The sequence below is a fragment of the Nyctereutes procyonoides genome, unplaced genomic scaffold (genome assembly GCF_905146905.1).
Source record: "Nyctereutes procyonoides isolate TBG_1078 unplaced genomic scaffold, NYPRO_anot_genome, whole genome shotgun sequence".
NCBI classification, from domain to species: domain Eukaryota; kingdom Metazoa; phylum Chordata; class Mammalia; order Carnivora; family Canidae; genus Nyctereutes; species Nyctereutes procyonoides.
Genome location: NW_026575020.1, coordinates 30,860,479 through 30,887,416, shown reverse-complemented (window position 1 = coordinate 30,887,416; position 26,938 = coordinate 30,860,479). Strand labels below are relative to the sequence as shown.

Below are 26,938 nucleotides of genomic sequence, written 5' to 3'. Positions count from 1 at the left end.
AGTTGCATTTTCTCGTGAGTGCTACGTATGGAGCCTGGCACAGGGTGCTTCCAACAGGCATGCCGAGCAGGGGGCGGTGGGCAGGGGGTGGAAGCCAGAGCACTGCAGACCCCGGGCCCCCCTAGAAACCTCCACTTCCCTCTGGGACCTCACTCAACGTAGGTCTACACAGCTGAGCCAGCCCAGGGGTACCCAGCCCCCACAAGGCACAGGTCACTGGGCCAGGCGCATCCCTGGTGAAGGCTCAGCACATCTGGTGTGAAGCCGGACCCCGCCGTGGCCGACAGAGCCGCCATATCCTGAGGCCAGGGCTGCTGGGGGGTGGACAGGAAGCCCCATCTTTCCCTGCTCCAGGCTTGGCTTGCTCCTTCCTGCAGCCCAGCGCGCGCCTCGCCCGGTGCCCCTCTGCCTCGCGCTCTGACATGCCTGCGCCGGCCCCTGAGAGAGGCTTGGTTTACCCTCTCCTGGGGCTGCAGAGACCAAAAGCTCAGTGGTGAGGGGTCCTGAGAGGGTCCCAGGAGGACCCCGGAGGCCCTGGCTGATCTCCGCCGTGCCCCGCCGCCTGGCCAAACGCTCAGGGAAGGTAAGGCAGCAAGACCCCTTTCCAACACACTTCAGAATATTCACAGACAGGCAGAGAGACCGCTGCAACCATCCTGCCCTACTGACTGGGGTGGAGGGCAGAAGGGGAAACTGAGGCCCAGAGCCTCCAGCAACAGGAAGCAAAGCTAGAACCATTTCTCTGCAGCCTGGGACGTCCTGCCCTCAGGGGACGCACAGCACTGACTCCTCCCACAGGTGATTCCCTGCGGGCAGGCTGTGTATTCCCCAAATGGGCGCCACCAGAGGTGGGAGGAGGGGCTGCTCCGCTGGAGGGAGGGTGGTCCCGGCCCCCCCCCAGGTGGAGACCCTTCCACCCATTCAGCACCTAGGGGTGGGCCTGTGGGGCAGACAGCACACCTCATCCCTCTCTAGGCCCCCAGACCTCCTGGAGTCCAAGCAGGTGTCAGCTCCATCTCTGTTCTCCCCCTGTACCCCCTGCCCTTGCCCCCCACAGTCCCTGAGAAGCTGAGTCCCATGGACCCTAGCCCCCCTGAAGCCCCCGGAGTGGGGGGATGATAGTGGAGAACATGGCCGGGTGTGACAAGTCAGAGTGAGGCTGCTCCTTGGGCACCCTGATCCCAGGCCTCCTTCCCTCAGACTGGTTCTGATCCCAATTCAGGAAGGGGCAGGTCAGGAGGGAAGTGTGGACCCCTGGGGGAGGCACAGAGCCGGTGGGCAGTGGGCAGAGCCAGGGCCCCCCCCCCCGGCTGGCACCCAGGGCCTGGGGAGGCCTGGCATTTCATCCTCTCCCCATGTTTGTCTTGCACCTCTGTGCTTTGGGGAATCTTTCCAGAAAGTTCTCTAATGTGCCCAAGCTTTGAAGAGAGGGCTGAGCCATTCACCGTCCACACATGTGGCTCATTAGCTATACTTCCATATCCACCCCCCGGGGGGGAGGGTTTGAGAACTGGGGGTTGCCCCCTGAGGGAGGCTCCCCTGAGAAAGGAGAGCAGCTGTCTTGGTCCTGAGCCATCACAGCCTGTCTCTGTCTCGCTGCTCCCCTGGGGCAAGTCTCCTCCCTCTCCTGGGCCTCGGTTTCTCTGTCTGTACACAAAAGCCCTGAGGTGTGCTGGTTCTTCTACCAGGGGCTCAGAGCCCATCTCTGGGTGTGGGTCGGAGGGCGGCAGGTAGAGGGGTTAGAGCCCAGCTTGGACCCTATACTCTGTCAAGTACACTCAGCCAGTGTGGGCTGTGGGGAAGGGATGGCGGGGGTGGGGGGTGGACAGGCCGGGCAGGGGGCTCCACCTGCCTGCCCCAGCCCTGCACCCATGGCAGACCCTCCCTGAGCCATGAGGACGTGGAGGACGCTGGTCCCTCCTGTGCTCAGCATTCCCGGACTATCCAAGCCGCCCCCCACCTCCCTCTTGGCTGGGGTGTTCAGCTGGGTGGGGCTGGAGGGAGGTGAGGGCAAGCAGAGGGTGTTCCAGGTTGGGCGGGGGGGCAGGCAGGGGCTGACTCCAGAGCAGGGCTCAAACCCCCAGGACGACCAGAAGGGGTTTAGAGCGGCCCTGCCTGATCCGGGACTCTTGGCCACCTGTGGGGTCTGGTGTATCCTCAGCTGCTGCCCCACTCCCCCCGGGCCCCCACCCACTCTCACAGCAACGGATAGCTGGCCTGGGGGTCCCTGGCATCACCTCAACAAGGAAACCAGGAACCAGTCCAGGGGCTGGGGGTAAACCACCTGGCCAAACTGCGGACACAGGCCCTGTGGCCACCCAGAGGCCCTGCACTCCCCCACCCCACCCTTAGCACCACTCAGGCTGTAGAGGCCAAGAGAGGGAAGAGGGCCAGTGCACATGCTTTGCCCCCAAGAGAGGACACTGCTGGCCTGTCTCCAGGAGCAGGGGACTCACCGCCCCATCAAGTAGCCCTTCCCTGGAGAAGGCCTGAGTCTGCGAGGTGACTGCCCCTCCCTGCCACCCCCACCAAGCCACTCTAGGCCCCAGGGACACATGCAGCTGTCCTCTGACCACCAGCCCACCTTGCTCAACCCCAGGTCTCTTGTGGCTGGGTGCCCCCTCCCAGGGCCATGGTCCCTCCACATCCCCACACTGTGCCATACACATCTGGGGTGCAGGCGCATGCCCTGGGGGAGAGGCCAAGGTCACAGAAAAAAAGGTCCCTTCTGTGGATCTATAGTAGCGTGGCCGTGGTGCCACCAGGTGGCCAGGCCCAGGGCCTTCCCAGAGTGCCCCGTCCTCCATCTCATACCGAGGCCAGCAGGGTCCAGGGTCACCAGCCAGGCCTGCGCCTGGTCTCTGGCTGCCTCACAATAAGACGCTGAAGTCCCAGGGGACAGCTCCCCCACCCCTGCCCACAGTTTGGGCAGGCCACCCCCATGATGGCCCCCACCCGTCCCTGGGCCTCCTGTTTGTTCGCTGACAGCTCCCTGTTATCAGCGAGGAACACACACAGGAAGTCCGGCCGGGAAGGGCCCATCCCAATCCTGATTTACACGGGATGGAGCATAAAAAGCCGCCCTTCCTCGCCCCGGGAGGAGCCTCCCTGCCCGGAGACGGCTGTCCACACAGCCCAGATGGACGCTCCAGTGGTCAGGCCAGGCAGGTGGCCTCTGCAGGCGCCTTGGGGCGGCCGGACAGGGGGAGGATCCACCTCTGGCCTGAGGAGACAGCAATGGGGGCCAGGGCCAAGCCCGGGCCCGGGCAGGATCAGGTATGGTGGGGGTTGCCTTGGGGGGGCAGGGAGCAGCCCGGGCAGGGTGAGCACCCCTCAGCTCCTGCCAACCTGTCGGCCAGGCATGTGCCCATGCAGCTCTGCATCCTGCCCTCTGGCCACCACCGCGTTTTTCTCTAATGGTGCCGTTCCCACTGCACGGAGGACACTCAGGTCCCTTGGCCAAGGGCACCTGCGGCAGGTGTCCCAGTCTAGACTGACTCTTGCCTGCCCAGCTGGGATGCTTAGCCCTGGGGGGCCCAGCAGCCACAGCGACTTCCCCTTCACACACCCTTCTGGCTGACTCTGCTGTCCTGGAGAAGCCCCTAAGGTTGGCTTGGCTCTACTGTCAGAGCCGGGGGTCCTAGGACCATCCCCAAGGGTGGGCAAGCACTCATGGCATGGATCTGGGAGAGGAGGCAGGGGGCTCTGGCCTCATGCAGTGGAGCCCCAAAGCCAAATCTGCAGCCAGGATGAGCCATGCTCCTTGGGTGCCCTGGACAATGGGACCAGAAGGAGCCCCTCGCTTCCTTCTGGGCTGGCTTCAGGGACATGGGTGGGGTCCTGAGGCAGAGGGCCGACCCACCGCAGACCGTAGGGGAGCCCCTGCCTTCTCTCCCCCACTGCCCAGAGTTTCCGAGTCCCCACCCAAAGACCCCAGCCCAATGGAGGCCTCTCGGGCCACAGTAGTTGTCTGTGTGGGGAAGCCCCGGGGTTCAGATGAAGAAGCAGAAAATGGGGCCTTAGCCTGGGTTAGTAGCACTGTGAGGACTAGGGACCCAGCCAGGCTGCAGGACTCAGAGGGTCAGGGACAGGATGGGGGCAAGGGACTGGGTGGGGAAGGTCTCCCTTAGGTCTGGCTCTTAATTCTTCACTGCTTGGGTCTGGGGGAGGCAGCCCCACTCAGGTGTGGGGCCCAGGACCTGAAGCCCTTCAGTCATAGGACCCTGCTTTCACGATTACAGGCGTCCCAGCCACAGCCCCCACCCCCAGCTGCCCCCAGGCCATCTGCTGGCAGCTTCCAGGGCCCCCTCATTCTGGGGCTTTCTGTTCAGCTATCTGGGGCCCTTCCTTTAGCTCCATGCACCGAAGTAGGCCCCAGCCCGACACCCTGGAGCAACTGGCTCTGCAACAGGCCCTCCCCTTGCCCATGAAGGACCCTCACCCTGGGGCTTTGAGGTCTTTCAGCTTCATGCCCAGCAATCTGTCCATCCCCATCTCCTGGGACCCAGGGCAAGGCCGCCTCTGCCTCTAGGCCGAGAATGTGAGCCACAAGCAGAGCTTGGACCCGTTGGGCTTCGGCCATCGTGGGGGTGGAGATCTGTTAGGCCAAACGCAGGTGGAGGCCCCACTGGGGCACACAGCCTAGCCCCCTTCCCAGTGCCCAGACATCAGGGTGACCAAGGCTGTGCGCCAACCCACAACATGCCTCCAACCTGCAGACCCCAGCACAAGGGAGGTACACGCGGCCCCCGCCACTCAGAAGAGCAGCTGCCACTGGCGTCCAGGGGATGACAGAGCTCCCCTCTGCAGGTGAGTCCCACAGCAAGCTCTGGGCAGAGGCAGGGGGTCTGGCTGTGCCTGGGGGTGTTGTCCACACACATGCGCTTAGGAGACCAGGGCGCAGGCTCCACTTCCAGGGCAGAAGCTGCAGAGGGGCTGGCCTGCGCCTCCCACATGATGAGGGCTGTGATAACGGTGGTATGGAAGGACCCAAATCACACCAGAGCTCCTAGGTGGGGCCTGCACCTGCTTCCAGCGTGCCAGCCACCTCTCTTGGTGGGCACTGCTGCCACCTGGGGCTGCTGGAGCCTGGGAGGCCCCCACTATAACCATAGGGTGAGTGGGACTCTCTGAGGGCCTAAGGGTGGTCCTGGCTGTCCTGAACAAAGGGGGTGCCCAGCAGGAGTCCTGTGGAGCCCCATCCTGGCACACTGGTTGGGAGGGACGCTTAGTGGGGTATCTAGGGTCCTGGCAGGCTCTGCCAGCCACAGCGCTCCGTGCCAGCTGGTGTAAGTACGGCGTCTCTCTGCCTTGGGGGTCATTACGTCCATCCTACGTGTGGCTGCGAGCTAGTGGCCAGCTTTGGTCAGGCCCTGACGCCTAGGGAGCTGCTCACCCGGTTGTGACGGCCATCCTCGGTTTGGCGCTCAGCCTGGGAGGTCTAGCCCCCCCCCCCGCCCCCGCCCCCGCCCCACACAGCCTTGAAGGCACCTGACCCACCTCCCGGTCTTGCGTCCCCTGTGGCCTTGGGGGCCTCGGTCCTGTGTCTCCTGTGGCCTTGGGGGCCTGGGAGCGGCTGGGGAGGGACAGCGCACTCGAGCTACTCATGGGCCTGCCCGCGGGGCGCGGTCCGCCGCCGGCCTCAGTGTCCCCATCTGCTCAATGGGGGCGGGCGGGGTGGAGGGGCGCTCGGCCCCCCCCCGGGGCGGGGTCGGGGCGGGGCGGCGGGCGGGACCGGGGCCCCTCGGCGCCGCGGCGGCGGCGGCGCGTGCGCGCCCGGCTCGGGCGGTGAGTGCGGAGGGAGCGAGCGCCGGGCCGGGGGGCGCGGGGAGCGCGGGGAGCGCGGGGAGCGCGGGGAGCGCGGGGGGCGGGGTCTGCTCGCCGCGCGCCGGGGGCGGGGGAGGGCGGGAGCCGGGGCGCGCGCGGAGCTGGGGGGCGACGCGGAGCGACCGCGGGGAGCCGAGAGGTGAGCGGGCCGGGAGCGCCGGGGGGCCGCGCCGGAACATGACCCCCGGCTCTGCCCGGATCCTGCGCCCGGTCCCGAGAATGGGCCCAGGGGCCCCGGGAAAGGGCGCCCCCTGCCGGCACCAGGCTCCGAGCCGGGCCGCTTGGGGGTGTGGGGGCCGGGGCCCGGGCCAGGGGCGCGGCGCAGCCCCGCACCCGCGTCCGGGGCCTGAGCGACCCGCAGGGCCTGGCCCGGGGCCTCGCCGGCCCCAGACCCCGTGTCTCTCTCCATCCTCGCCCCCTCCCCCGGGGATCTGGCGTGCAGGAGGACGGGCGGCTTGGGGCCGGCGGCGGAGGGGACGCTTCGCCCCCCGCCCCCCCCCCGCCTCCTGTCACCCGCCTTTCTGCCCTCCCAGGGTCCAGAGCAACCCCCCCCCCCGCCCCTGCTCCGGGCCGCCGCGGTGCGGAGAGTCAGGCCCCTCCCTCTGCGGAGCCAGCCCTCCCGGTGGGCCGCCGCGAGCTTGCAGCTCGGGCAGGTGGCTGGGGAAGGAGGTGGCAGGATGGGCTCCTGCTGACCCTCAGGGAGGAGGGGACACAGTTGCTTCTCAGCTGCGGCGCTGCGGCCACCCGCACCCCCCACCCCCGCCGTATCTCCCCCGCCCAGCTGGGCTGCAGAGGGAAATGAGACTGCCAGGCCAGCACCGGGGAGGTAGCGCCATTGGCCTCCTGCGGCCCCAGAGGGCAGGACTTGAGAAATTGAGTCTCTCCTGTTTTAAAGCATGGTCCCCTTGTAAGCAGCTTTCCATGGGCAGGGGAGGTGCTAGGGTGGTATCCGCGGGGCAGTTGGCCTCGCAGAGTTGGGCCTTACCCAGCGCAGGTAAGCACAGGGTCTGTGGAGCCCTGCTATGCTCCTACCCAGCTCCCCCTCCCCCACCCAGGGCCCTGGACCCACCCCTACCTTCCCAGGGCCCTGTGCCACCTGTTCCCGTAGTTTCAATTCTTGCTGAGACCCCCAGGAGTGCCCCTAGTCGTGTGCTCCCCCTGGGCCTGCTCCCAGAGCACCCTGACCCACAGGACATGCCCCTGCCCCGAACTGCTGAGAAGCACCCCCACTGTCCCCAAACTAAGATCTGGCACCTTGGCTTTGCTGCTTGGGCCACCGACAGAGAACAGGGGGTTCACAGAGGACTCTCCCCCCCCCGCCCCCAGCTGCCTCCCGCCTCCCCGGGTCCATGAAGTACAGGGGACCAGAGCAAGGATCCACTGCGGGCCGGCCATGTGGACCCTCCCCTTGGGCTTTGGCTTGGCAGGCCTGAGGGCTCAGTTAGTGCCCATGGTGGTCACTCTTCATGGGGCCAGCTATCGGGGCTGGACAAGGGGCCTCTGAGACCCTAGTGGTATCTGAGGGAACCGAGTTCCAGAGACAGGGAGACCCTCCCTTGATTCTACCTTCTGCCACACAGCAGTCCAGCTATCCTCTGTGTCCTTCCTGCTGGATGCCCTGCAGGGCCAGGGGCTGCCCACTTGGATGGAAGTCAGCCCCTTGGGGGCCTCTGATGGGGTGCCTGGAGCCTTGCGTGTGCAAGGCAGCACCCCCCACCCCTATCCCCAGCCCACCACACAGGCCCCTCTGCAGGTAGGCGGACCATTAATTCTGGGCTGGGCTTTCTCACATTCCGAGGAATGAATGCTTCCTCAGGTCCCCGGCATTTGTGCCCCTTCCCTAGGACAGAGGGATGGCTTTGGCTCCACTGGCATGTGGGGAGGGCTGCTCCAGTCATCCCCCTTCCCCCCACACTGTCCTGGGAGCCCTGGACCAGACCGGTGGGACCCCAGCACAGGAGTGACTCCATCTCCTGCAGGCTCTGCCTCACTCTGAGAGGGACCATATGGCTCCTCATATGGAGCACCTGCACCCTTCATACACTCCCGTGCCTCCCCCATGGCTCCCCGTTGCAAATGAAGACACTGAAGGCCAGAAGGACAAGGCCCTGGGCTGGCTGTTCCCACCACCACCACCCACGTGCAGACTGACGTGGGGACTGCCTGGCCAGGACACAAGGGTGCTATGTCCAACCAGGGCAGGGAGAGCTGGTCCAGGTGCTCTCCTGGGCCCCCACCTCCTCAAGTGAACTTTGCAGGAGCTGCAGATGATGCCTCTGGCCCCAGGCGGGGGTCGGGGGGGGGGCAGGGGTGTGCTTCTGTTCCTGCCATCGTGGCCCTTATGTGGTTCCAGGCTGCTTGTGACCTGTAGGGGCAGGCAGGTTGGAGGAGGGGGAACTGCCTCTGTCTTTGGGGGCTTCCCCGCCCCCCCCAGAGGCCGCAGGGGGCGGTGCCATCAGAGTGGCTACACTGGGCCAGGGAACAGCCTCCCCCAGAGGCATGGGGTGAGGAGGGGTCTGCAGACGGGTTTATGGGGCTGTGCCTTTGGCTGCAGGCCACCCGGAGGAGAAGGCCGTTGCACCTGAAGACGTGGGCCATGTGTGACTCTAGGGAGCTGCTCCTGCTGTGGTTTCTGGTGCTGGCAGTGGGTGGTACTGAGCACGTCTTCCGGCCTGGGTGAGTCAGAGCCGTGGGGGGCTCAGGCCTCAAGGTGCCGCCACGGTGGGGGTGGGCAGCCAGCTGCCCTCAGGGCAACCCCAGGACTCGGGGACCCAGGGCTGGTCCTGTGGTTTTCACACTTGCTGAGAGTCTTTCCTGTGGTGGCGCCAGGAAGCCCCTTCCTCAGGTTCTTGGCTCCCTTGGTTGCGGGGCTGGGAGGGTCTGGGCGCAGGGCTGGAAGCTGTGAGACTGACTTGCTGGCCTCCCCGCTCTGTAGCCGCAGGGTGTGTGCCATCGGGGCTCCCAGGGGCCCTGAGTCTGAGTCTTTTGTGCAGCGAGTGTACCAGCCCTTCCTCACCACCTGTGATGGTCACCGGGCCTGCAGCACTTACCGGTGAGTGCCCCTCCCCATCTGCCACTCGGCCACCTGGGGCCCAGGAGGGCAGTGTGCCCCAAGGTGGGGAGCCCGGGCCCAGCATGGTCACAGGGACTCCCCAGGACCATGTGAGTAGATGGCAGAGGCTGACACCGGCTCTGCACTGGGCGGTCTTAGTAACTACAGGCATCCTCACCGGGGTGCACTTGTGCTCCCCGCATCTTTGGAGGGTTTGCCCTCCCGGTCTCCTGCCCTCTGCTTTTGGGGTGTTGGCTACGAGTTCTTACACGTTTGAGATGATGGCTGCCTCCCCAGAAACCCGCCTCAGAGCTCCAGTGGGAGCCTCTCCCCAAGAGGCCCCTGATGGTCACAGATGGAGACCCTGGTGCCACAACCCACCCCCCCAACCCCGGCCATTCCCATGGCCTAACCGCCCGTGTGAGGGGGCATGTCTCCTCCGGTCCTGAGCTGTGGAAATGTGGTTTAAAGATGTTTTGTTCTCTGTGGGGTTCTCAAAGACCTTCCCGTGGGGTCCCCTCCACTGGCAGAGCAGGTGAGGGCAGGGTGGGTGGGGCCCAGTTAGGGGCTGGCAGAGAAGGGGCTGGCGGAGCCCCATTTATGAACACGTCTCCTCCCCACTTGCTCAGGGGAGGGGTCGGGAGCGCCCTCAGCACCCACGGACTCCTGTGCCCTGGGAGGGAAGGGAAGGTACACACCAGGCAGACCAGCTGGTGCTGCCGGTGACTCGCTGCCCCCCCCGTGCCCCCCAGGACCATCTACAGGACAGCCTACCGCCACAGCCCTGGGCCGGCCTCCCCCCGGCCTCGCTATGCCTGCTGCCCTGGCTGGAAGAGGACCAGCGGGCACCCCACGGCCTGTGGAGCAGGTGAGAGGTGCAGGCTGCCCCAGGGCCCCCAAGACCTGGTGAGGCAGCAGTCCATCCCACCCTCTGGACACCGGGCGGAGCACCTGCCGCTTTTGCCTGAGTGGAATGCCTCCTCACCGTATGGCACCCCTCCCCTGGCTGCCACCCCTGCAAGGCCCTGGGGACCCCTCCTCAGTTTGTGATGGGCCTCCCCCTCAACAGCAATATGCCAGCCACCGTGCCAGAATGGGGGGAGCTGTGTCCAGCCAGGCCGCTGTCACTGCCCTGCAGGATGGCAGGGCAACACCTGCCAGACAGGTGAGGCTGGTTCCCGTCCTCCCTGTGGCCTCTCGCTGGGTGCCTGGGGTGGCCCCCTGATGGGCGGGTGTTGAGGGGCTCAGCAGCACCCGCCTTCCTGCAGACGTCGACGAGTGCAGTGCTGGAGGGAGCAGCTGTCCCCAGTGCTGCGTCAACACCGCCGGGAGTTACTGGTGTCAGTGTCGGGAGGGGCACAACCCATCCACAGATGGTGTGCTCTGCCTGCCCGAGAGGGGGACCCCAAGGGTAGCCCCGAACCCCACAGCAGGTAAACTTCCCGCTTGCCCCTCCCAATCCTTGCTGCTGTGCCTGGGAGGGGGGCCAGAGGGGCATCACCCCGTAGATCTGTGCTGGGCAGTGGGGGCTGCCGGGGGCCACAGGCCATTTCCCCCAGGGGAAAGATGGGTGGTGATTCCTTGGGGGCATTATGTAGGGAGGGTCGCTGGGGGGACCTCATCTCAGCCATGAGGGTGGAAGAAAGCCCCTACCCAGGGTCTTCTCTGTGTCCCTGCCTCGGCAGCTGGGAGACACCACGCCTCTGCTGGCGACGGGACATTATTACTTTTGGTACGCGCTGTGACACTTCAAACTCGTACCGTGAGTAATAATGCGCTGTCGGCAGCCTGGCCTCAAGAGTGCGACATGGACCTCAGCTTGGACAGCTCAGCAGGGACTCTGGCACCGAGGGGTAGGCAGGGTGGGTGTACCTGCCCAGGGTGCCCTGACATGCAGGGCCACCGCCCGGACATTCCAGCCGGCCTATAATGGGGCGGGGCTCCTGGCAGCTGGGGCTTGATCTCCCATCACCAGGGCTGCGCCCCACACTCAGCTGAGGCTGAGGGGCCTCCCCATGGAGGCAAGAAGCCAGCCTTAGGTGTGGGGTACGGGGTGCGGGGACTGACTCAGGGCTGGGATCTCCCCAGGTGTGGACACTGCAATAGAGGAGGAAGTGCAGAGGCTGCGGTCAAGGGTGGATGTGCTAGAACAGGTGAGGCCCTGTGCTGTCTCCTGGTGTGGATCAGACCCTCAGGGTGGTTGTGGGTTCAGTGACGGTAGCCCCAGGAAGGAGGTATCCTGGCTACTGACAGCCCAGGCTGGGCAGGGGTAGCAAAGAAGAGGGGCCGAGCTCGGCCGTGCACCTGCACACAGCACAGAGAGCCTGAAGTCGTGTCCAGCCCACCCCTACCTTTGTCCCTGTGACCTGATGAGTCCTTGGAAGCTCTGGCCCTGGGACCCCTTGCCCCAGGCCTTGGGGACCATTGCCAGCTGGACAATGTGGTGTCCATCTGTGCCCAGCACCTGGTTCTCCCGGCACAGAAGCCCCTCTGGTCAACATGCAGGGCTGCGCACGTGGAGCCGGGTCTGGGGGTGGGCACAGCCCTTCCTGGCCTCAGGGCTCCAAGAGCCTGTGCAACAGCAAGGACCCCTTCTGCCCACAGAAGCTGCAGTTGGTCCTGGCCCCGCTGCACAGCATGGCCTCTAGGGCCCTGGAGCACGGGCTCCCAGACCCCAGCAGCCTCCTGACCCACTCCTTCCAGCAGCTGGACCGCATCGACTCCTTGAGTGAGCAGATCTCCTTCCTGGAGGAGCAGCTGGGGTCCTGTGAGTGCCACCCACCCCACAGAGCTGCCAGGACCTGGGCCTGGGGCTAGGAGGCCATAGCCTTCAGGGGAGGTGGTGAGGAGCGGTGGTGACCTCTGACCCCACTCCTTCCTCTGTCCATAGGTTCCTGCAAGAAGCAGCCATGACAGGCCTGGCCGGGGTCCCCGCTCTGGCTCCTGAGAGCCTGTGCCCGCTGTGCTGGGTCAGGCAGGAGGGGGACGGCCTGCCAAGACAGGGTGGGAGGAGGGGCCCCACCAGGCCGGCACCCCTGCACCCCGACCGGTGGGTGGACCCGTTGCTGAGGGATGGTACGAGGGTCTCGCTTGCTGGGGTGCATGTCGGGGGCACCTCTGATCTGCGTCAGAATAAAATGAATGTTCAGGAGCTGCGGTGTCCTGGGTGGGTTCTAGAGGGTGATCGAAAGCTGATGGGGGCCGCCTGCTGGCTGGTGTAAGGAAGGAGAGGCAGCTGTGGGGCACAGAGGGGAATCCAGCCACAGCGGGGGGGCCCCCTCCATGGGGTCTTGGCCCTCTCTCTCCAAAAGGGTGAGAGCAGGTAGATTCTGGGAGAGACTGATCTCTGGGTGCTAAGGTAGCTCTACCCCCAGCTAGCAGCCAAGAAGCAAATCTTCATCCTCCTCCCTGACTTGCAGCATGCCCGCCCCCATCTAGGTGGATATCCCCACCCCCAGGAAAGTGTACCGCAGGGTGACCAGGGGCCTGGCCCTTGGGGGGGGCGCCAGGGACGGAGAGGCTCCCACAGTGCAGCCCCAGCGGGGGCGCGGCAGCCCCAGGCGCTGTGCCACCCACCCACCCCAAGTGACCACAGCTCACCAGGCACTCAGAGACTTCGTTTATTAAAAAACACGGACGGAGTGCAGTGTCTGGCAGGCTTGCTCCCAGGCTCCCCCTGAGGTCCAGGTTGCACAAGACTGATGTGTGCCCCTCACCTCCAGAGTCCCACTTCTCCCCAAGGGCCAGGGCTGGCCATGAAGCCTGCAGGCCCAGACTCTGGCCACTCGTCCGGAGGCCCCAGGCCATGTAGTTCAGCCCTGCCCCGCCAGCCCCACTGGGCCCCAGGCCTGCTCCCGGGTCCCTGAGGCATGAGGATGGGCTTCTGGGGAAGGCTCCAGACTTTCCTCTGGGGGACGTCAGGACCAGGGACAGGACCTGCATCCGGGGCCCAGAGGAAAGCTGGGGGACCTTCAGGAGTAGGACACAGTGATGTTCAGCTGTCAGGGCAGGGAGGAGGTTCCTCTGTCCCATCTCTAGCCAGGCCCTGCCCCAGCCAGGCCTCGGCTACTGGGCTGCCTAGGAGCCCTGCCCCGCAGTGGCCCCATTCTCCTGGGCGATCTTGGATATGCGGAAGAACGTGGTCCTCATGGCCTGGTGGCAGGTGTCCATAAGCTTGGGGACATCTGCGACTGTGAGGCCGCTGGTGGGGATGGCATCCAGCACCTCCACCCTGATTGTTCCTGTTGGGGGTGAGCTGCATCAGTGCCTGGCCGCCTGACCCAGGCCTGCTGTCCTGGCACCCCTGCAGCCTCCTGTCCCTGCTCCAGTGCCCTTCTGCTCCTCCGCCACCTGCTGGTTTTCTCCATGCAGCCACCCAAGGCCCAGGCCAGGAACCAAGCCTGGTTCCATTTTGGACACCCTGGTCCCAGGTGTTGGTTTTTAATTGAGAATAATCCTCGTAATCAAACACTTAGCTCCTAAGTCTGCCTTTGGTGGGTTCTGACAGCCACATGCTCCCTGATGGGCCCCACCCAGGGTACAGAGCATTCCCTCCCCCAGAAGTGTCCCCGACCGCTTCCCGGGCACCCACCCCCGTCCTATCTTCCTTGGTGGCCTAGATGAGGGAGGACACAGCCTGGCTCCACCCCCCCTTGCTGCCCTTCGACCTTTGACCCCACCCTCCCACCCAGGCCCTATGGGCCCACATTCAGGACCAGGAGGGCCAGGACCAGGGGGGGGGGGGAGTGGCCCCCCGAGCTCCACAGCGGTGGGCACGAGGGCACCTGGGAGCACTGCCCAGCCTGTGCCACAGTGCATGGACTCGGGTACCGTAGGCCCCTCTGCTGGGAAGCGGGCCCATGACTGCCCAGCTCAGCTTGCAGCTGCAATTCCGGATCCTTCCTGCCTCCTTTCACTCACCAATTGGTCAGTGGCCTACAGTGACCACCCAGAAACGGGAACTGTCCCATCAGGGGCCTGGGCATCCTAGTAAGCAAGCATGAGCCAGGCTGCATGTGTATGCAGGGGCTGGGGTGTTACCTGAGCTGAAGAGCTTCGTCTTGGGGTTGTAGAAGGAGGAGAAGCTGGAGTAGACAATGGGGATGACAGGCACCTGTGGGCGGGAAGCCCTGCTGCCTGAGGACATGGAAGCCCCAAGGACCAGCTAGCAGGGGTGGCCCCGCCCTGCCACCTACCTGCCTCCAGGCCCTTCCACGCACTGACCCCTGGGCCAGGGATACCTTTCATGCCCTGGGTTAATGATCACCCCCAGCTTCTTACGCTGGTGCCTTCCAGGAATACAGCCGGCCCTGCCCCCTGCCCCCTGCCCGCCTCCAGCTGCCCCCAGCACTCCACAAACTCACCCTGCACACCTTCACTCAAGCATCCCCTCCACCAGGAAGCCTTCCTGGGCTGGCACATGTCCATGAGTCATGTCTGTGCCCCCCTCCCCTACAGTTTAGGCAGAGGTTACTTTGGCCCTTCTGCCCGCCCCTCCCCCATCCTTAAGCCGGGCAGGGGGCAGGGGACACCTAGGGTGATCATTAACCCTGGCAGTCAGGGAGCCTCTCCCTGGTACCAGTAGGGGCGCGGCCTGGAACCTGGGTAGGTAGGCTGCAGTCTGGGAGGCCCTGGGGGGGAGACCACCAGACCCCAGCAGAGCCACCGCGTCCTCCCTCCTTTCCCGGCAGCCCCCGGCGTGTGGCAGGGTGCCCCCCACCTCCCGCAGGCCCGGGGTCCTCCACCCGTCCCTGCTTCCCCACCCCCCAGGGGCGCAGCTGGCTGCCTCTGAAGGGAGAGCTGCACCTGGCCCAGCTCAGGGCCGACACCAGGGGGCGCCAGAGGCCACCGGCACAGTGGAGCGCAGAAGCAGCGCCGCGGGGCTCCGCGGGCCCCAGACGCGCATTGGGCAGGACGAAGCCCCTACCCTGGCCGCCGACAATGACTTTTCCCTGCACAAGCTCCCCCAACAGCACCCGGAGTGGGACAGGGCACCCCCCACCCACCAGGGCGCACTGCCGGCGCATGGACACACTCCCCCGTTCTGGCCTCACCCCAAGCGCCTCCTGGGTGGAGCCCCACGCGGAGGTCCAGGCCCAGTGAGGTACAGAGGCCCACCACACAGTTAGTTGCAGCTCGCTCTGTCCAGCCCTGCCCCCAGCTCCGGTCCTGCTCACGCGGCTTCCCAGCCCTGCCCCAGCCCTGCCCCAGCCCTGCCCCAGCCTGCGGCCCACAGCACCGAACCAGCACTGGGCCTTCCTGAGAGCTCCCAGCAAGTAGGCCCACAGCCTCTGCCTTCTGGGGGCACTGCCTGGCTGGCTACGGGGGCGGGGGTGCTGAAGCCCCAGGCGCCAGCCCCCAGGTGACAAGTGTGATGGTACCTGGTTGCTGGACCTGCTCAGGCACCAGCCTTGATGCTCAGGGTGGGGAAAGGGCCCAAAGATCTGCCCCCCAGCAGGTCAGAAACCAGGTGCTGCAGGGGCCATAAGGCCCTGTGCCTGCCTGGTGGGAGGTGCTCTGTGAGCGCCGGTGGCCCTAGCCTGGCTAAGCAGTCGCCTCCAGCTTTAAGTCCCCCTGGACCCTCTGGGAGGCAGTGCCCTGAAGTACCTGGGTCTGGATGGCCAGGTAGAAGGCACCTTTCTTGAAAGGTAGCAGGTCTCCATTGTCATTCCGTGTGCCCTCAGGATAGATCCATACTTTGAGCTGCAGGGAGAGGGAGAGGAGGCAGCTATAGCAGTCCCAGGCCGCCATCCCCTCCTGGGGAGCCCCCCTCCTGGGGAGCCCCATTCTCAGCTGAGACCACCACCCACCTGGCTCATGCACAGCCCTGCTCCTGACCTCTGTGTGCCCAGAGTTGGAGCATCTACATAGCCACGCAGGCCCCGAGCCCCACACTCACATTCTCCCTGACCATGCGCTCGCCTACATCGGCCATCACGGTGACAGCGGTCCTGGAGTGCTGCCGGTTGATGAAGAAGATGCCCCCGAGGTACATAATCAGGCCCACAGGCCCCAAGAAGAGCAGCTCCCGCTTGGCGATCTGCACACAGCGCTCGGGTAGGGCCTCCATAAGGCCTGCAGGTGGCCACGGGGCCCCAGGCAGGTGGGGGTCATGCTCAGAGCCTGGCAGCCACCTCCCCAAGGCGGAGAGAACCAGCCCCGTGCCTCGACCACCAACAGGCCTGGGCCAGGTCATGCCTTCCCACTGGCTACCTGGCCAAGCCATCTGGCCTTTCAGCCTGTCACCCCGCATGTAAAGGGAGGGGTGAAGCAGAGCTCCCAGTGCCAGAGTGAGAGGCAGAGCCCTGGACCCAGCATCAGGCACACAGAGAGCTGTCATGTCCCCTGGGCCTGGGTCTGCCCTCCTGGCCCCCCAGCTCATCCAGGCCCAGGCTCCACCTCTCTGAAGCAACCCCCCAAGTTCCCCCAGCAGCCCCCCTGCAGCCCTGGCTTACCCATCATGTCCAGGATGCTCTGGTGGTTAGAAATGATGACACAGGGGTGGTCCAACTCCAGCTTCTGGCGACCCTTTATCTCGAAACGAAGGCCAAATACATACTTGAAGCTTAGGACAAACCATTGGATGATCCTGAGGGGAGACGTGGTCAGTGAGAGGGGCCCCACAGCCCTGCACTCCATCTTGGGCTCTGGCCTGGGGCTGGCCTGGGGACAGAGCCACAGCAAAGAGACACCCTCCCACACACACTGCAGACGGAGCCCTGGCAAGCCCTCTCATGGGCTGTGCACGGCCTTGAATTCACCTTCCCCCCAAAGGCCTCTAGGTCCCATCCCTCAGGGGACAGTGCGAGCTGCCCCATCTCCCCCATGCTGGCAGGAACACGGAGGATCAAGCACAGAAGGGGCGAGGCCTCCAGGTGCTGGACCCCTGGCAAAGGGGAGGGCATCCACTTGTACATCTGTTTTCCGGGGACCTACTGCATTGCCCTGCCCTCACCCCACACCCTTGCTTATTCAGCCAGGGGCAGCTGGAAAGGGACCAGGGCCAGGCTGGGTCTCCGTGTCAGTGACCCAAACCCCAACACGGAAGGGTGCCTGGCCGGCTGGGTTGGTATGACGCCTGATCTCAGGGTTATAGATTCAAACCCTGTGGGGGGTAGGGATTACTTGTAAAATCATTAAAAAGTAAGAAAATAAAAAACCCAACAGAGAGAGAGAGAGAGAGAGATCCCTGCACCCCTGCAGAGGCCATGCGCCCCCACCCACACACCCTGGGTAAGGAGGCCCGGCCAGGGGAAGGGACCATCCCTGCAGGACAGTGCCACCCCAGGGAGAAGGCAGCCATAGCGAGTGCAGAGCTTTGCAGGGGCTGAAGATTGCTTGGGAAGAAGGAGAAGAGCCACCCCGATGAGAGGAGCACAGCCAGCCAGGGCTTACATCCCTACCCCTGTCCTCGGAGCAACCCCACCCTCCCCTTCTCATGGCCTACAGCTTGAATGACTGCCCGGGGTGATGGAGAGAGTCAGGGAGCCAGGTGTGTGTGGGCCTGGGCCTCCCCGGCTTCAAGTCTGCAGCCCTTCCAGCCCTGGTGCCCTAAGGATCTGCCCCAGAGCATCACGACCTCCTGGGGCCACATCCAGGCCTCATTGGCAGGCTTGAATGGCTCTGTGTGTGGGGACACATCTGCAGGTGCTGGCTGGTCCTGGAGAGGGCAGCGGGGACAGTGCTCCTACTGGAACAGGCTCCATTAAGGGTCAGCCTGCAGGGTGATGGAGCCCAAGGCCTGGGGCTTGGTGCTCTGTAAACCCTCCCTGCCCATCCCCTGTGGGCGGCAGGCAGCTGCACATATGCCACCCACTGGGCCAAGGGGTTCCGGCCCAGAGCTGTTCTGCTGTCACAGAGGTTCGGGCAGCCCCCCCTCCCCCCCTCCCGAGCCCCCGTTATCTGATCTCGCCAACAGTCCTCGTGGCAGGGGAGAGATTTCCACTTTCTGCAGGAGGGGGGAGTAGCCACACAGGGCCTGGAGACGCCTCTGGACAGAGCGGATTCAGGACAGGCTCAAAGCCAGACTCTGGCTTTTTTAAATCATCGTAAAATGCACATGGCCCAGAATGTACCGACTTAAGTGCTGTTGGGTGCACATTCAGGGGCGTCCCCTCCATCTGTCCCCAGAACGCGTTCTTCTTCCCAGACTCTATCCCGAGATACATGGGCCTCCTGTCCTGCAGCCCCTGCACCCAGTGCCTGTGGATTGGGGTCCCTCCAGGCCTCCTGGGGGCCAACCCCTTGGGATCTGTCCTTCCACGTCTGAAAGCCAGCCTCTCCCTCAGCTGTGCCCCTTTCACAGAACAGAGCTCCTGTGAGAGGGCAGTTACCATCATCCCGTCACAGATGGGGACACCGAGGCTCAGGGCTGCCTGCACCGTTAGACCAGCCGTCCTGGGAGCCGCGGCCAGATCGGGCCTGACCCACCCAGTCCGTCCCCACCCCTCACCAGGCCCCAGACTCGCGGAGCGAGCTGAGCGGCCGCCCTGCCTCCGAGGGCCCAGGTGGCACCGTCCATGGAGAGTCCACACTTGTTTTGGTTCAGGTCATGCTTAGGGTTGTGGGACGGAGTCTCACGTGGGGCTGCAGGTCCTGCACTCCAGGGGAAGGCTGCTTCCCTGCTCCTCTGCCCCTTCCCCTGCTGTGTGCGCTCTTTCAAATAAATAAATAAGTCTTAAAAAAAGAAGAAAAGAAATCTGGTCCCTCTTTCAGGATCTGATCCTAAGGCAGGCACAAGGCAGGCAGGCCTGCAATCCTCCAACGTGGTCTCTTCTTCTTTTTTTTTTTTCCTTAAAGATTTTATTTATTCATGAGAGACACAGAGAGAGACAGAGGCAGAGACACAGGCAGAGGGAGAAGCAGGCTCCATGCAGGGAGCCTGATGTGGGACCCGATCCTGAGACTCCGAGATCACGCCCTGGGTGAAGGCAGGCGCTAAACCACTGAGCCACCTGGGGATCCCTAGCGTGGTCTCTTCTAAGGGGAGCCCGGCAGGCTTAGCCAGTGGAGAGTGTGGCTCTTGATCTCCGGGTCGTGAGTTCAAGCCCCACGTGGGGCGTAGGGATTACTTAAAAATAAAATCTTAAAAAAGAAAAATCTGAAAGGGTCTGAATGTCCCAGTGTGGGAAGAGGTGGGGTGGAGCCAGTGAGGCCTGGACTCCAAGTCCTGCAGTGACAGGTCACAAGCGCCTCCTGCTGGCCAAGGAGCGCATTCTCTCTGCTGGAGGCACCCGCTGGCTTCTCTCTCTCTCTCTCCAAATTATGGCAAAATATATGTCACATAAAGTCTATGATTTTAATCATTTTTTAATATTTTATTTATTTGAGACAGAGCATGAGCAGGAAGGAAGGGCAGAGGGAGAGGGGGAAGCAGGCTCCTCACTGAGCCGGGAGCCCCACGTAGGACTCCACCCCAGGACCCCGGGATCATGACTGAAGCCCAAGGCAGACGTTTCATTGACTGTGCCACCGAGGCACCCCATCATTTTAATCGTTTTTAAATGTCCAGTCATTGGCATTAAATCCACCCACACGGTTGTGCAGTCGTCCCCACCATCCATCTCCAGAATTCTTCTCTACTTCCTTTTTGGATTTCTTTGCGTATTTAATTTAAGGGATTGACTGCAAACTGGTTTTTCTGGAACTGGGAGGTCCTGTGCAGAGATGTCCGCCAGCAGGCAGCCCAGGGCGGCGGGGCACAGAGCAGCATGCTCTGCACACCCGCAAGAGGGATGCATCTGCGCGACCCAGAACACACGCCAGCCACTGCTGCCCAAGAAGGGCACCCCTAGTCCTAGAGGGGACAAAGCATTCTCTGCAGGCCATACCCGCCCACCTGCCTTCTTCTTGTCACAGTTTCAGGGTTTTTAGTAAAAGTGTTGAGAAAGTCTATCATTTTAACAGTTTTCTCAATGTGAGAAGCAGCAAACCAAGCTTTGCTGCAGTTCCTGCAGGCAGCACATGTTTCTGGGTGCCCAGCAGGCCCTGCCTGGGAGACAAAGCCTGGAGGGTCCCTGCTAGGGGAAAGCAGAGCACACTTACCACGTGGAGGCAGGTGGGAGTGCTCCCTCCCCTGCGCTGTGCCGAAGGTGTGACAGGAGCCCTCAGTTTTGTTCAGAGGGCAGCCCCACAAGGTGGGCATACTCGGGACACCCACCCCACAAATGAGGGGTGTCTAGGCTAAGCAGTTAGGCCACTTGCTAGAGGTCTCGCAGCAGGGAAGCTGGGATGGCGGGAATCCGCCTCCTAACCTGGTTTTTGGAAAACAAGTGAAAAACCCCAGGTAAAGGGCATGCCGGAGGAGCGGTGAGGATCCAGGATTGCATGATGGAATTCCAGAATTGCAAAAGCTACGTTCTTTCCCTTCCCCAAGGCCCTGTAGACCCCACCCAGCACCCAGCAGGGATGGTGGTGACGCTGTCCCCTCAGCCAGCCTACAGCAGCCGCCACTGTGCCCTGACTGTCCACCTCACCTGACTGCCCCTCCGCCAGCCTCAGGGCTGGGGGGCTGCCCCATCAGAAGCCAGGGCCCCAGAGCTTGAAGCAGGTGTCCCTGGCGCTGGCCCCAAGACAGGTCACACTACTCTAGCCCCCAATTCCCCAGGGGAGGCTAGCGAAGGTGGAACCAAGGTTACCTGAAGCCCAAGCGGCCTGGGGTGGACTGAGGGCCTGACTTTCCAGAAGCACTGCTGCCAGTAGCCAGGTGAGGGGCTGGTGTCACCTTTACACCTCAAGCCTCCCCCCCCCCTCCTACCCCCCCCCCCCCACCCCGAGCAGGACCATTCCTCAAGCAGATGGGATGTCCTGGCCACCCCTGGATTTTTCTCAGGAGCCCTCTACTTAACCCCAGACTTGAACCGCTGAGAACACCTGAGCACAGTAAACACCACAGATCCTGCTGGAGCCCACGGGAGCCCACGGGAGCCCACGGGAGCCCATGGGAGCCCAGGCTCACTCCCGTCCAGCCTCCTTGGACTTTCTGTGCTCAGCCTGAGGACACCCAGGCCCTTCCCAGGCTCTGGGTGAGACAGATCAGATCCTGGTCCCTGCTCACTAGCCATGACCTTGGGCATTGTGCTTGACCCCAGCCCCCCACCAAGCTTCCATTCCAGCCTGTGAAAGGAGATTGAATCCAGGACGCTGGGACCCCCAGGGGCAACTGTGATGATGAGGTCACAAGCAGATAAGAGGAACGGAACCGGAACCCAGAGTAGGTGGCGCAAGAGCCCCCAGCCATCTGTTCCACAGACTCCAGGCAGCTGGAAGAAGTTCAAGGCCAGGCCCTGGCCACCTGCTGAACTTTGCCCTCAGCCCCTGGCCTTGAGCTACATTACTATCCCATTACTATCCCAGCGGGTGGCTGTTTTAACTGAGGCACGCCAGTCCTCAGCCAGACCCCTCTGGATGGTCCTCAGTGGGGATCACCTGGGGATACCCCTACCAGGAAGGCCACACAGAGCCACCGATCTGCTCGATCTGCTCTCTGCTCAGGGAATAGGAGGCCCCAGAGAGGCACCTGGCAGAGCAGGAATGTTTTCCAACAAGTGTCTTCCAAGTTGGAGCACAAAGAGGGGACATCCCTGGGGTGGGGTGGGGCTTCCAGCCTGAGCAGAACCCCACGGCGGGTAAGAAGGGCAGTCCTGGGGGAGCAGGAGCCTGGGGACAGGGTAGGGCCAGCAAGCCAGGATGTTCAGGGCTGACCCAGGATGTTCAGGACTGCGGGGAACTCTGGTTTCTGGGCCTGCAGGAGCACATCAGGGAAGGGAGTCTGCCCCTGGCCACCCTACTCCAAGAGAAACAAAGGCAGACTCTCTGGCAAAACCAGGATCCCTGGCCAGCCCCCACGCACCACAGGGCTCCCTGACTGCACTGGGTCCCCATCCGTGCCCTCCCCAGGGCACAAACCACGGAGTGGCTGGGGCGCTGGCTAAGAGGCCAGACTCTGATGGAAGCAATCCCCTCTCCTCCCTGCTGGAGCCTCCACACGGGCTGTACAAACGGAAGAGCCTCGCTGCCCCACCTGCCTGGAAGTGGAGAGCTGTCCACCCACTATTTGCATCCCAGCCATTTGGGAGAATGCAGAAGCAGGCAGTCCAGCCCCAAGGCCCTGCCGTAGCAGTGGCATATTGGCCCCTGAGCACGGGGGAGCCACAGGATGGAAGGGGCTGGCAGCTCTCCAGGCACCCAGGCCGCCCAGCTCTGTTCTCCTTCCGTGCACAAAAAGCTCATGCCTCCAGTGAGGAGGCCGTCACTAGGGTTTCCTGATCCTGCAGCCAAACTCAACGTTCACACACACAGAGCAATCTCACGCTTGTCTCTGGCAAAGGGCATCTGCCTCCTGGGGTGAGAAAACGTGGTCTCATACTCCACCCAAGCCTGATACACAGGCCCCAGCCAGCCTGGAGGGATCCTTGGTCTCAGCCCCCAGCGGGTCAGAGTCTCCTCGGCTCTTTTGTTCCCATCACTGTTCCCTGTACCCTCAGAGTTGGACTCTAGCAGGCAAAGGCCTCCTTAGGGAGGGCTTGGCCTGCGGCTGCTCAGACATGAAAGCAGGGAGGGGACAGAGCAGGGCTGCTCCCCCAACTCCAGGCACCCAGAGCCCGGGTCTTGGGTCCCGTGGCCACCCTGGCACCGCCCTGCCCTCGTGCTGGGTGGGCAAGGGGAAGCACAGACCGTGTCCTGCAGAGTCACTGCTGGCGGGTCTGCACCCCATCTCCGCCACCTCCTAGCTCTGGGGACTCCAGAGGACAGCCTCTTCCCTCCTCCTGCCGCTCAGGAGGCCTTAGCTTCAGGCGGCACCTCCGACCCTCCATCTGTGCCCACAGTGGAGGCAGGAGGTGAGAGGAGAGACAATGGCATCCAGGAAGAGGGGTCTTGGCGGGATTGGAGAGCAGCAGCCAGATGCCCCGGGGTGCTGGGGGGTTAGGACAGACAGCGGAGAGGGGACCTGCAGGGGCCGCAACAAGGGAGTGGGGGCCCTCTGCTCAGCCCCTTGGGCACCTCTGCCTCCAGTCTCCTGGGTCCTGTCCCGGGGCAATGCAGCAGCTCCCCCCACCCCCGCCTGCCCCCTGGGGGATTTCCTGCCCCCAGCATGCCCCACCGGCACCCCCACTTCAGCTACAGCTGGCGGGGAGTCTTGAGAGTCATCACGGTGACCCTTCCCTGTGGGATCTAGGGGTCCAGGGGAAGGGGGCTGTGACCCCTCCCTGGGGAGAAGAGCACCTGCTGTCACCTGTCAGTGTCCTGGGGTGGCCCCTTCACAGAGCCAAGTCTGGGAGCTGCCCCAGCGAGGGAAAGCAGTAGGAAGCTCCCACTGAGTCCTCTCAGAGCCTCTAGGCTCCCTGGGGGGACCAGAATCTCAGGTGAGACTGTGGCTGAGAGCCAACACCAGGGGCCAGAGGTGCAAGGTCAAGGGAAGGCTTGATCAAAAAGGGAACTGGGGACTTCCGACTTGATCCCTGGGAAGTTCTGAGGCCTGAGTCAGTCCTTTAAAAAGACAAGGAAGCTGCTCATAAAGAGGCCACCTGATGACACAGTGTGTAAAGGAGGGTCACCTCCTGCTTCTCCGGTCACTGCTGCTGAAAACCTGCTCTGGGCCCAGCTCTCCACCCGTGCCGCAGGACGGCTAGACTCAGGCCTCTCCGAGGCCTCAGAACCAGATGTGCTGTCCACAGACCTGGCTCTAGGAGGGCAGCGCTGCCTCCAAGAAGCCCATCAGCCTGTCGCTCCCTGAACCCACACCCCTCACCCTGCCTTGAGGCCAGCCCCCAGCTAGGGCTGAGAGGAGGCTCCAGCTGTGAGCCTGCTGCCTGCAGGGGACCCCAGGACCTTAACCTCAGGCCCAACCTCCAGAGAGGTGCATTGCCTCATGCGCCCCCACCCCAGAGTGGTGGGGGCCCAGCTTGGAGGAACTCCCTGGAAACAGGTCCTCCCCTCCCCAGGGCCATTCCATGCAGTTAGACTGCCAGAAGGGCCACACAGGGGCTGTCCCTGGGGTCGGCACTCCCTGGGATGGTGGCCTGGACCATGCTGGAGGTGGGCAGGGGCACCAGAGACCCATGAGCAAGTCCACTGAGTCCTCACCTACTCTGGGTACTACAGGAAAGCCACAAACCCCTGAAGACAGGGTCCAGGGGACCCGGCGAGGGCCAGTCCCGGCAGCACCCGCTGGCTGGATGGACAGGGCAGAGGTGGCATAAAGTCAGCACCCCTCACCCGCTGCCCCTGTGAGCATGCAGGGGACTGGTTGTTCAGGGACCTCTGTCCCCACGGCAGGCCACAGCCAAGAAGCCATTGCAAAAGCCACAGAGAGAAATGTTGGCAACAGCCCTCCTGGGACCAGAAACCGGGAGAGAAGGCAGGAAGAAGCCCCCGCCCCTTAGCACCTGACCCAGAGAGGCCCCCAACTCTTGAGGCCTGCCTGACCTCTCCGCCCCACACCCACCAGCCACAGAGGTGTCCACTGAAGGATCCCAGCCACCTCTGCCTTCCTTCCACCGTGAGGCTGGACCTCAAGGGCCCAAGCTCCCCGGAGCCTCTTACCTTCTCAGGGGCCCCGCAGGGAAGGCGGGGCTCCAGGCCGAAATGGAGCACAGGTGCATTTATCACCTGGCGGGTGGCAGGAGGGGGCGCGCAGAGGACAGGCACGCCTGGCTGTAGAGCCCGGTCCGGGCAGGGCGGTGCTCCAGCAAAGCTCCCCAGGGGCAAGCCCGGCCGGCGGCTGCTCCTTCCCCGCGGGCGGGGCCGGTGGCGCCCCTCCCAGCTGGCCCGCCGCCCAGCCTCCCCGCGCGCCGCGCCGCGCCGCCACCCGCCACCCGCCACCCGCCACCCGCCACCGCGCCCCGAACGCCCTGCGCGTCCCGCGGGCCCTTTGGCGGGGCCAAGGACGCGGCGGCGCCGGATACTGACACACTGTGTAAATCCCTCGGTGATCGCGCCCCGCCGGGGCCTCGGGGCCGGGCGCGGAGACATTGTGACGTGGGCTCCCGCGGACACGTGCCCGCCCCCGCCCCCGCCGCGCTCTCCCCGCCGCGCTCTCCCCGCTGCGCGGCGGGAGAGCCCCGGAGCCGCGGGAGTCCCGCGAGCCGCGGGCGGGGCAGGAAGGAGAGACGCGAGAGAAGAAAGTTAGGGAAGCGGAAGCGGGCGGCGGCCCGCGCCCCGCTCCGCCCCGGCGCCGTCCCCCCCGCGGCCGGCACTGTCCCCCCCGCGGCCGGCACTGTCCCCCCCGCCGGCACTGTCCCCCCTCCCCGCCGGCGCAGTCCCCGCGCACCCCGGCGCTCCAGCCCCGCCCGGCGCTCCCCGCCCCGCTCCGCCCCGCCCCAGCCCGGCCCCCGGCCCCGGCCCAGCCCGGCCCCCAGCCCCGGCCCCGGCCCCGGCCCCGGCCCCCTTGCCTCATGTTTTCCACCCTCCGGCCGCCGTGGCGCAGCAGGCAGACGACCGAGGCGGCGGTGGAGGCCAGGACGCAGAGCGCGCAGTACAGAGTGATCTTGCTGTAGAACCTGACGGAGCGGCTCAGCTGCACAAGCAGCAGCAGCAGCAGCAGCGCCGCGGTCACCCACGGCCACAGCTCCATGACCCCGCCGCGCCCAGACCGCGCCCTGGCCGCCGTCCCCGGAGCCCCGACGGCGGCGCCGGCCTCGGCTCCCTCTCTGCGCTCCCCGGGCAGGCGCGAGGACGACGGGTGGGCTGGCGACAGCTGGCCTCCTCCCGCGCGCCCGCGCCCCTTATTGCGACGGCGGAGGGGCGGGGCGGCCCGGGGCGGGAGGGGAGCGAGCGCGCCCAGGAAGCTGCTAGGTGAGGCGCGCCCCGCCCCGCGACTGCCCGGCGGCCGCGCGGTCCCCGGGTCGCCCCGCCCCGCCCCGCGACACTCCCTCTGCCCGGGCCGGCCCCTGGGTCACCTGGCTCCTGGCGGCGCCCCCCCCCCCCCCGCGGCCCCCGCAGCCGGTGAGCCTGGACTCTGGCACCGCCCCCCACGCCACAGTCTGGGCCTCTGCCGCCCGCCCTGCCTCCTGTTGCCCACATGCCCGCGGCCCCTGAGCCCAGAAGCATGCTTCTAAAGACGACCCAAGGACGCGACCGGTGGCAGCCAGGTCACCAGCCAGCCACACAAAGGAGACGCTGAACCTTGCCCGAATGACTGCCACCTGGGCCACCTGCGTCACCTCCTTCGGGTACCCTGGTACAGTTGCAGGGAGACCCAGCTGGCCCTCAGCAGAGCCTGGTGGGCATACGCAGATTCCTGGCGGAGGCACTAGGAATGGAGCAGGTTTGTGAGCCTGGCTGAGGGTGCCTGCTCTGGGTGCCAGGAACAGTGTGTCACCGGGGGCCAGGAGCAGATACCGGGTGATTGCGTTCACGTCAGTTCAGCTATCTGCCAGGGCCTGGGATGGGAGGAGAGCCCTGCCTGGGCGTGCAGGTCAGCGTCCAGGGGCAGGGGCAGCACGTGTCTTCCCCTCTGACTGGCTGTCCTGTGTCTGCTTTCCAGAATGCTGAGGTATGCCTGGCACTCCGAAGGGCATCAGGAAGTATCTTATGGGTCTCTTGGGTTTCTTAGATGCTGAGGCACCTGTTACCGAAATACTCTACTGACGGCCCCCAAAACAGATCTGGTTTTGCCCACAAATACAGGAGCTTGGTTTTTGAGATACATGGGAACCCATGGCTCTATGGGAGGTGGGGTTCCCTGCATGGGTGTGGCAGCCCGTTCACAGATGCTCCCAGCATTGCGCCTTGGGGGAGATCGCTTCAGCCATGGTATATTGGTGGCGTCTCTCAGTGGGACCTTGAGAGTGTCTCAGCTGGGTCTTCGTCTGTCGGTGGGTCCATGGCTTTGTGTCACTGTCAGTATGCCCAGTGGCCTCTTCCACTCTTGCAACAGTCTCCCGCTGCTCCTCCAGAGAAAGCCTGGAGCCCTTTAGGGATGGGGCGCTGGCCCCGCCCAGCCTGCAGGCTGTAGGATTTATGGGCCCCTGGGCAGGCGGGTAGCAAGACCTGAGGAGAGCATGTGGGGGGGTGGGAGTGGGTAGCCTGCATTCAGAGGTGTGGCCGGCAGCGGGGTGG

At 64.5% G+C, this 26,938-nt stretch overlaps 2 protein-coding genes across 7 annotated transcripts; one reads left to right on the top strand and one right to left on the bottom strand.

The window, feature by feature from the left end:
* Positions 1 to 430: 430 nt before the first annotated feature.
* EGFL7 (EGF like domain multiple 7) lies at positions 431 to 12,029 on the top strand. Of its 5 annotated transcripts, none has more exons than XM_055325230.1 (10): positions 431 to 583; positions 4,719 to 4,809; positions 8,381 to 8,502; positions 8,762 to 8,878; positions 9,631 to 9,746; positions 9,948 to 10,043; positions 10,147 to 10,311; positions 10,967 to 11,031; positions 11,483 to 11,645; positions 11,769 to 12,029. In XM_055325230.1, exons 3-10 carry the CDS (start codon positions 8,423 to 8,425, stop codon positions 11,789 to 11,791), a joined length of 825 nt encoding a protein of 274 aa, XP_055181205.1. In that variant the 5' UTR covers positions 431 to 583; positions 4,719 to 4,809; positions 8,381 to 8,422; the 3' UTR covers positions 11,792 to 12,029. The 5 variants fall into 5 exon arrangements, with proteins under 5 accessions (XP_055181205.1, XP_055181197.1, XP_055181188.1 ...); XM_055325222.1 differs by lacking the exon at positions 431 to 583 and adding an exon at positions 3,104 to 3,276; XM_055325213.1 differs by lacking the exons at positions 431 to 583; positions 4,719 to 4,809 and adding an exon at positions 3,104 to 3,276.
* Positions 12,030 to 12,480: 451 nt separating this feature from the next.
* Positions 12,481 to 25,653, bottom strand: AGPAT2 (1-acylglycerol-3-phosphate O-acyltransferase 2). 2 transcript variants are annotated; one of them, XM_055325263.1, is made up of 6 exons: positions 25,270 to 25,653; positions 16,333 to 16,466; positions 15,777 to 15,952; positions 15,485 to 15,580; positions 13,919 to 13,991; positions 12,481 to 13,119 (listed from the first exon to the last, which is right to left on the bottom strand). In XM_055325263.1, the coding sequence occupies exons 1-6, from the start codon at positions 25,449 to 25,451 to the stop codon at positions 12,956 to 12,958; spliced, it is 825 nt and encodes a 274-aa protein (XP_055181238.1). In that variant the 5' UTR covers positions 25,452 to 25,653; the 3' UTR covers positions 12,481 to 12,955. The 2 variants fall into 2 exon arrangements, with proteins under 2 accessions (XP_055181238.1, XP_055181247.1); XM_055325272.1 differs by lacking the exon at positions 25,270 to 25,653 and adding an exon at positions 24,422 to 24,637.
* Positions 25,654 to 26,938: the final 1,285 nt, after the last annotated feature.